At 46.3% G+C, this 9735-nt stretch overlaps 1 protein-coding gene across 3 annotated transcripts in view; it reads right to left on the minus strand.

Annotated features, from left to right (window-relative positions):
* The window catches only part of LOC104983304 (CD48 antigen-like), a 19446-nt gene extending 11531 nt beyond the window's left edge, over nucleotides 1–7915 (minus strand). For 2 of the 3 annotated variants that reach the window (XR_824612.1, XM_010832736.1), the window contains exons 1-4: nucleotides 7817–7915; nucleotides 7536–7724; nucleotides 5065–5177; nucleotides 916–1293 (exon numbers count right to left, since the gene is read on the minus strand). Coding sequence is in view for 2 of the 3 variants with exons in the window: in XM_010832736.1 (XP_010831038.1) it covers nucleotides 916–1293; nucleotides 5065–5137 (451 nt within the window). In the remaining variant the exon portion in view is untranslated. The other variant, XM_010832738.1, reaches the window with a different exon arrangement.
* Between the last annotated feature and the right edge of the window lie 1820 nt (nucleotides 7916–9735).

Here is a 9735-nt window from a genome sequence, read left to right on the forward strand (position 1 = left end):
TCTTCTCCAACACCACAGTTCAAAAGCATCAATTCTTCGGTGCTCAGCCTTCTTCACAGTCCAACTCTCACATCCATACATGACCACTGGAAAAACCATAGCCTTGACTAGATGGACCTTTGTTGGCAAAGTAATATCTCTGCTGGTAGGTGAATAATGGGCCCCAATACTTCCATGTCCAATCCTCAGAACCTATGACTATGATAGGTTACAGGGCAAAGTGGAATTAAGGTAAAAGAATTAAGGTGCTAATCAGCTGGCTTCAAAATAAGGAGATTGTTCTGATTACCTGGTTGGGACCAATGCAATCACAGGGGTCCTTAGAAATGGAAGAAAGAAGAGTAAGGGGGTCAAAGGTGTTAGAATGTAAGAAGAATTGGTCCCACTATTGCCAGCTTTGAAGGTAGAGGAAGGTGGTCATAGCCAAGTGACGCAAGCAACCACTAGAAGTGGGAAATACAAGTAAATGAGTTTTCTTCTGGGACCTCTATAGAGGAACACAGTCCTGCCAACAACTCAACTTCGGCCCAGTGAGACCTATGTCTGACTTCTGACCTAGAGCCTAATAAGATAGAAGATTTGTGCTGTGCTCAGGCTCCAAATGAAAGCAGCATTATAGCAGCAACAGATAAGCAATACACACATTAAATAAACCTAGACATATAAAGAACAACAATTCCTATGGCAATATAATTTCCCCAAATTTCCATTCTCCTCTCCCAAAATTCTAAAGTGGTTTTATCCCTGGAGTGAATCTCAACTCCTCTCACCATTTGCAGTAAACCCACTTACCCTAATTCAAGGGAGAAAATAGTCTGAACGCTGATGTCTGGAAGGGATCCTGAAAAATGGGGCCTAGCTGACACTCCTAGCTCAAAAGAAGGAGGGAAGCCATGGTGAGGAGGTGTCGCTTACCATAGACAGTGAGGAGGAAAACCTGGTTTAATTCTATTCCTCTAGTGAAGCTGGCTCGAGCCCGGTACTGCCCACTGTCCTCTAGGGTCAGGTTATCAATCCTCAGGAACAGGATGTTAGGCACATGGACCCTCTGCTGGTACTTGTCCTGGAGGCTGACCCAGGTTGGGGTGTCTGCCCCACGGTGGACTCGCAGCATGACGCTGTAGTTTAACTCAGGGCCAAAGCCCCATGAGACCTCCTCTGGGTCAGCTTTTTGATTCTTGGTCACATGAAACAACACAGAACCTCCTCGGATCCTCTGCAGGGGAACAAGTCCAGAATCCTGAACTCCAGGACCAGGTGCTGCAGAATTCTCGACCCCAGTGCAGCAGACACCTAGGGCACAGGTAGGACACAGGAACCACAATTTTTTTTTTCAGTAACAATAAATGAGAAAACTACATAACCTACATTTTAAATGAAATTCATCCAATATACTCCCTTGATTCTTAGGAGGCAGCCTAGTAAAGTGGATTTAAGCAATTTTAGAATTAAATCCTGGTTCTAGGGAATTGTTACCTTGAGGAGGTAACTTAAATTTTCTAATTTGGAGTTTCCCCACCTACCTCATAAATTGAATGGGATCATGGAGCTTCCCTGATAGCTCAGTTGGTAAAGAATCTGCCTGCAACGCAGGAGACCTGGGTTCGATCCCTGGGTTGGGAAGATCCCCTGGAGAAGGGAAAGGCTCCCCATTCCAGTATTCTGGTCTGGAGAATTCCATAGACTGTATAGTTCATGGGGTCACAAAGAGTCAGACACAACTGAGTGATTTCCACTTTCACCTTCATGTATCAAAAAAACCTAGCAGATTTTCTGTCAATACCAAATGCATAACTGTAGGATTAGCTTCTTAATTGTTGTCCCCTTGTGTTCACATCCTTTTGTAATGCCCTCCCCTGGTGAGTGGGATACATCTAGTGATTGGCTTCCAAGGAATAGACTAGAGCAGACATGATGGATGTCACTCAGTGATACTAGGTTATACAAGACTGTGACTTCCCTCTTGCTTACACACACATCCTCTCTTTCACAGTCTCTCTCTCTTGCTCACTCTGAGGAATCCAGCTGCCATGTTGTCAGCTGCCTAAGGAGGGGCCCACATGACAAGAAACTGAGGGAGCCTCTGGCCAATATCTAGAGAGGAACTGGGACCCTCAGCCCAACAGCCACAGGAACTGCTTCCCAGCAGCAATCTCTTGAGAGATCTTGGAATCATAGCTTGCCCAGTGGACCATGGGCTGATGCAGCCCCAGCCCCAGCTAAGACTCTAACTTCAGTCTGGGAGACCTTGAGTCAGAGGACCTAGCTGATCCAATCCTAAGCCCTGACCCACAGAAACTGTGAGACTGAGATTATACCCAGTGGTGTTTAAGGTACTACGTTTTGTGGCGATTTGTTACACAGCAATAGATACCTAACACAAATATGAAGACTGCTATCCTTCCTGCTCTTTCCAGGCAGTGCAGTAGTCAGGAAACTACAGGCTGTGCTGTGTAACAGTTACAATACCTCAGGGTCTTCACATAAGGGGAGTCTACAGTCCCCACCACAGGTCCCATGAGAAAGTGAGGGAGAGGCCCTGTCATTCATGGAGGAAACTCCAGCTTCTTGTAGCTGCACCCATGGAACTCACAGCATCTTCATAGGCTCCCAGCCCAACAGCAGGAGGGGAGAGAGGAGAATCACACAGGGGTTTCACTGAAACTGTCCACAAGTAGCGTGCTCTCTGCTCATGTTTTTCGACCAGCACTCGTGACAAGTCCCTGGCTACCTGCAAAGGACTAGAATATGAGGGGGAGAGCAAGTGATCATTTAAAGAGCTCTACTGTCCCTGCCACCAAGACAACACTTCCCAATCAGTCCCTGCCAGGCCACAGTGGGCTTTCCTCAGGCACTTTCCTGGAGAGCTGTGACCAGTGGGCACATTTGCTGCAGGGCCACCACCTCCTGAGCCTACCTTCCCTCTTCAGACATAGGCCCAAGGGACCTGATATCCTCTACCCTTTCTGGGGATGAAGTAGGACAGAACAGGATGAGGTAAAGTCCCTTACCCTGAAAAGATGATCAATCTGCTTCTTCCAGCAGGTCAGGATGCACCTGCTGGTCTAAGTTCCTCTCTAGATGTTGGCCAGAGGCTCCCTCAGTTTCTTGTCAGCCTTCCACAGTCCCAGTCCTCTTTCCAATTCAATAAATTCTCACCATTTCAGACCTGTCTCCCTCTGGCTATACTTATTCTCATTTCTGGCTCTCACTGGAAGCAGAGAATAACTCATGACAGTGTTCATATGCCTAAGGATTTCAGATATTTCTTTGTATTCATTTACTCAGTCATCTTCTCCAGGTCAGGCCTTAGGGGACATCTATCCAGGGCTCCCCCACCCCGGCACAGAGCAGGAGACTCCCCAGGGGGTGAACCTGTCCTGGGTCACACAGGGCAGAGCCACACCTGGCACCGGGGCTGCCCACTCCCAGCCCAGGGCTTCTCCCCTGCAGGAGCTCCCACCAGCTCTCCACCTGTCCCTGACCTCCCCAGGAGCTCCCCTTCCAGCACTACTGTCTGATCACCAGGGTCTGAGAAGCTCCTGAAGGTTCATCCTCCAACTTTCCTGTCCTGAGAAAGGGGAAGCAAGTACTTAGAGGGGTTTAGCAGGGCAGGGACTTCTGGCCAGCTGAGGGTTAACCAGCAGCCTGTCCAAACTCCATACTTGCTGGAAAAACAGGAACCAGAGAGAGAGGAAGCTCAGCCCTGAGAGGCAGGGAGAATCTACCCGGGGCAGATGGTGAGCTGAGCTATGAGGAAGGCAGAAGAAGACTTGGAAAGAGAAGGAAGGGAGTGAGAGATGTGATCTCCAAAAGATCTAATCCTGAAGAAGAAAATAAAGCCAGGGAGAGTGTGGTTACAAACAAGATAGAGTTTATTTAAATAATATAAAATTTAATAGTTGTGAATCAATTTATAATTTTGTCCATTTTCCCTCTCTTTCTTTTATGTAATCTTCCAACCACAGAGCCTATGGAGAAAACTCTAAATAACATAACTTATTTTCAAGTTAAATAAAATTGAAGGGAAGAGAAGAGAAGCTCTATATTTTACTGTTACCTTATAAAGTTACATTACTGAAAAGGAGGTAAGGTTTTACAAAGCTCATTCTTAATTCAAGACATCTGTTTATAAAGTCTATAATTCATTAAATTTCATACAGTTCCTGAAAGTTCATTTAGTGGCTGGAATACTGAAAAATAATTTTTTTTAAACTTTAATTAAAAATAAAAGCTTAAACAATTAAAGCTTTCCAACTTTCTCCAGAATTCATAATTCCTTGGGCATTAGTGTTTACTCATTAATTTTTAATTTTCTCACACATAATCAGATAGTCCCCAGGAAGTCACGTATATAATTTGGGTTTTGTCCAGTCTGTAGCTCACTTTTCACTTAACTCTGCATAGTTTTCTATGTCTCTTTCCCTTCTTTCCTCCTCTAGTTCACTCACTTAAGAGCCCACATTACCAGTCTACTCTTCCCTTAGTTTCGTCATATTCTTACAACAGGTGGTATACAGAAACCCTTAAATTTGAGAGGCTGCTGTTCCTTTTACAAAAGCAGAATTTCATTTCATTGTATTTAACATCCTGCATCTTGCCTAAGAAATCAAGACTACAGTTGCTTTCTCCATCTCAGACACAGGGTTCTAGTCAACCTCCTCCTCCACAGGGCAGCTGCACAGACTGTCAGGTTCCCTCTGAGTTGTTCCCCAGCCCGTCCAAGGCAAAGAGCCAGCTTCTTAGTCTCTTCCCCTCTCTGCAGGCAGCTCCTGGTTCACCCAGCTTCACATTTCTGCTGCAGAGACAGACTTACCTTCCTAGAAATGTTTTCCTTAATGTAGTGAAGGCTGCCTGAGCTCAGGTGTCTCAGACTCACCACAACAAGAAGATTATTTTGTTCTTCTTTTCACCCCAGGTCTCTAAACCAAAGGCTCTGCATTTGCTAAATAATGGCAGAGATGTTTTGTCTTTTTGTTCACCAAGGACATAGGACATGGAAAGAGCACCCTGCCTCCCTGCTCCACCCAGAGGCCCTCCCTCCCAGGAGCCCGGATCACTCACTGAGGAGGAAGCTGGTGAATCCTAGGAGCCTGGAGGCCCCGCAGAGGCGGGGTTCTTCTGAGCAGGGCCCCATCACAGGCTGCCTGCCAGCCTGTGAGGCCACAGAGAAGCATCTAGGAAGAGAAGAAAGAGAGGAGGGAGTGTCATTCAAAGGACACTCCTGTTTTCTCCACCTTAGGGCGGGGCTAACATGTTTTAGTTCATGGGATTGCAAAGAGTCGGACATGACTGAGCGAATGAACTGAACTGAACTGAACATGTTCTAAATGGATAGCCCACCAGCCTGTACTAAACTACTTGGAGGTTTCCTATTAATTTCACCAGCACCTACATTAAGACCTCAGCAAACAGTTGCAGAGTAAATGTATAAACAACTCCACTGTATTGCAGATACCCCAACCCTGTGATCATATCACTCTGATAAACTCTGGAAAAAAATTTCCCAACATATCAGCCACTGTCCCATTCCACTATGCGGCCTCAAGCAAGTCACCTGAGTCCACTCTGTGCTTTCGGAAACTGCTCTGCTGCATCTCAGACAAGAGAATATCCAATACTGCTCTATTTCCTCCAACCGCATCTAGTTAGGGGGGAATGAATCCTTTGGTCAGAAACTTCTGTAAGGAGTTAAAATCCAGGCAACTTGCCCTCTGGTCACTTTAGGGGTGATGAGGAGAGCAAGCCTCATATTTTTCCTCTACTCTTGGAAGTACTGTGAGGACTGTGTGGATCTGCTCCAGGGCTGGGGAGGGAGGAGGAGCCTAGAGAAACAGCAATGCAGTTACAGGCCAGGGTCACTGGGAGAGAGCCAGACAACAAATATTCCAACATTCCATGCTGGCAGAACACCAGGGACTTTTTCAAAATCCAGATATCTAAGGTCAATTCAACATGTCAGCCAGCTAGCCTGTGTAGCTGGAAAGCTGAATCTTTATCAACACCCCCAACTTGTCTAGGTCTTATTACAAATTTCAAATTTATAGATTTATGAAAGACAGATATCATTACAATTATCCTCCTGTTTGGCACATGTGGAAACAGGATCCAATGAATTTAGTGAATAAATCGAAGGTTGGAAAGTCAACGCATAGTATAGCGCGGCCTGGGACCAGGTCCCTGCACTTTCAGTCCACTGGCCTTTAGAGACCCAAGTCCGTCTCAGTGCAATGAATCTCATACACAAGATGGTTTCAGCCCTTGAGAAGTCACATGATGGGGGAGGGAGACCTAGCCTGGCCCAGGGCAGAACCTCACCTTCCTTACATCATTCCAGGCAGGAAAACTAAGACGCATGGCTGCATCTCAGCAGCCTCTGAGATCAAGGCAGCCCTTGACCAATCACTGTTACCTCCACTTGCACTCAGTGCGTCACAAACAGCCCAACCCAAACCTGCAAAGGCTGGTCTGAGAAACCGCAGTTGGTCAGTCTCCCAGGTCTGGCCCTCATTGTCTGTGACCTGCAGGCTAGTGGACCCTGCCCTTCTTCCCTGGGCAGTGAACGCTGTCCTCCTAGGGTGACTCATGGTCCAGATTTCACAAGGTCTTTTCATCTCTGTAGGGAAAGACCAAACTAGCCAAGATGGAAGTGATCAGGCTGTCTTGCCACACAGCCTTTTGCCCCATATTTTGTAAATACATGATTATGTAACAGTTGAGATCACTTATAGTGCTGTGCATGCACATCACAATGTACCTGCTTGGCCACAGCCCACTTTTGTTCCGTAAGCTTATGCTATGTCCACTGGATCAACCATGAGAGGAAAGACTATAGTGTGTCTGCTGCTATGGCTGCTATGCCAGTCAAGAGAGAATAAATGTGTCTACAGTTCCTATGACTCTTTGAGTTTTCTTGCAGCTTCCCCACTCATGCTTTGCCTACCCTGGGTTCAGCGAACAGTGAGATACAGAGAAACAGTCTCAACATCCTTTCTATCAGTCACACCAAGTACATTAACCTTTTAAACCTGAAGAAGCCCCGCCCACCCCCCGGTGGAGAGGTTGCTCTCACCCTGCACTTGCGCCCAGCTCCTGGGAGGGCTGCCATCCAACCTGTTTGTCCATGACTCTCACCCCAGCCACAACATTCAGCTTCTTTTTGCTGGGCTTCCTTTACCTCTAAGATTCCCCAGTGATTCTTGGCTGGACTGGTTGCCAGCATCTCTCTTCTGTCCAGGAGGAGAGGACAGACCACGGTACCCAGAACAACCATCTTCCCACAACAGGCATTCGGACCACATTAATCTACCTCACAGGGAAGAGGTGGGCTCCTCAGATTTATGTGCCCCTGAGAACATGCCCACAGGATTTTGAAACCCACAGAGGGAAGGAGAGTCCCAGTATATGCAGATAACTGGGAAAAACATTCCCATTTTAGGGGTCAAACCTCATCCTTTACTGGCCTAAGAACTCCATCAGCCTCCCGCCTGCACACCTGCCCACTCCATGGAGTAAGACCCTTCCCTCCCACTTACTGTCAAATGCCTCCTAATCATTCCGGATGCAGCTTGGATGGTGTCCTGGGAGTCTCCCCATCCTGCCCAAGATGAAATTAGGTCTTCTTGCCACTGGGCTCCCACAGCAGTTCAGCAGGACATTGGTACTTGTGATATAACCAGGCAACACTTGTTCTTGCCCTTTCCTTGAGATACAGAATGCAGTTCCTGTGAACAGAGGTGGCAAGGAGATCCCACTCTCAGTCTGGTGCCAATGATGAATCAGCAGCTGAGAGTGGGTGCCCTATTTATTGACTCACCCTGATCCCAGCCCTCCTGTGAGGACCCTGGGGGTCATATGTGCTCTTGAACAAGACAGGCAGCTTTCAACTAAGCAGCCCATGGCACCTGTGACAGGTTTCCAGTAAGCAAATATTTACTAAGCACACCTGTGTCTCTCAGCACTGCCACAGTCTTCTTTCTGTCCACGTCACCATCTGCTGAAGTCCCTGGAACCTGAGACAGCTTTACAGGCAGCATGACCTCACCCAGCATCTTCCTTCTGACAGACACTTGGCCCCCGAGGACTCTGGGTGCTGTGTTCTGTGAGAAAAATGAAGGCAAGCTCCTCCTTGGCCATGTTTTCACAGACCTGTTCTAGTGGTGCTGAAAATGCATCCCAAGAACATCCACCCCTCATGAGGATAATCTGTAATTCCACAGTGCTATCCTCAGAAATTCAAGTCTGAAAACTAAATTCTTACAGTATTCAAGAACCACCAAACTCTTGGAGACACACTCATGTTGACAAAATTAAAACAATGGTGACCTATAAAGTGGAATGCCAAGTTATTGTAATAAAAATCTGGGGCTAGGTTCCCTTCCCATGAACAGGCTCTCTCCCCAGCAATAAGGAGGTTTGCTGGGCACAGACCCCACAATGTTCATGGTAGGGGCTTCTTTCTCCCTCATTTTGAAACTTCCTGATCCAGCTAAAAACACTTTTCTGTGGGCAGATTTCTGTGACCCCAATCCTTTTAATGAGAACAGTATGGGAAAAGGGAAAGAGTAATTTCACAGTGGATAAGCCTGAAGAACACTCCCTGAATTCAGCCAGGTGATGAAGGTCAGTATACGCTGTGGTGTATCATGGTGATTGTATGTACCCTTGATATGATGCAATGAAAATAGCACTTTCTTCTGTGGTCGTCCTCCCCAAATCCCAAACCCCCTAATCTAATTATGAGAGAAATACTGGAAACTTCCTAATTGAGGGATACTCCATTGAACGCCCCACCAGGGCTCCTCAAAACTGTCATGAGAAAAAAGAACAGCCGAGAAACAGTCACAGCCCAGAGGAGCCCAAGGAGACATGGTGATTAAATACAAGATGATGTCCTGAATGAGATCCTGAAACAAAAGAGATCATTGGATAAAATGGAGAACATCTGAGTAAAGTATGAACTTTTCTTTAAAACATATCAATTTTAGTTTATTAATAGAAACAAATGTTAGGAGTATAAGGTGCTGATAATGTTGTAGGAAGGGGGACCCCAGAGTCTGAGGGTGGCTCTAGTCTAACACTCAGAAAAGAATTGTCCAAGGAGACACATATGCCGACAAAACAAGAGACTTTATTTGGGAAGGGGCACCTGAGCGGAGAGCAGCAGGATAGGAGAACCCAGAGAACGTCTCTGCCATGTTGCTGGCAGTTTTATGGTGACGAGATTAGTTTCTAGGTTGTTTCTGGCTAATCATTCTGACTCTGGGTGCATCCTCGGGGCACCTACATAACTCAGTCAAGATGGATTCCAATGAGGAGGACTCTGGGAGGTTGTTAGGACAAACGAGCTAATGTATCCTCTCTCCTTTTGACCTTTCCCAACTTCTTCAAGTTGGTGGTGGCTTGTTAATTCCCTGTTACTTATCTCCTGTCATAAAGTAACTCATGCAAATGGTTACTGTGGTACCTAGTCAGGGCTGGCAGTTTCAGAGTTTCATCTAACAATAATAAGGAAAACTGTATATAGGGTATGTGGGAACTCTCAGTACAATTTCCCGAATTTTTCTGTTAATCTAACAGATTTCTAAAAAAAATAAATTTTACTAAAACAAAAACTGCTACCTTCCTGAGCTCATATCCCTTCTAGTTACAACTGCTCAAGAAAGGTATGTTCCTCACCATTTCCACAAAGGCCAGCAAGATCTATGCGTGACTCTCTTCCTCTATTTATACAGG

Source organism: Bison bison, unplaced genomic scaffold, assembly GCF_000754665.1.
Source record: "Bison bison bison isolate TAMUID 2011002044 unplaced genomic scaffold, Bison_UMD1.0 scf7180017862173, whole genome shotgun sequence".
NCBI classification, from domain to species: domain Eukaryota; kingdom Metazoa; phylum Chordata; class Mammalia; order Artiodactyla; family Bovidae; genus Bison; species Bison bison.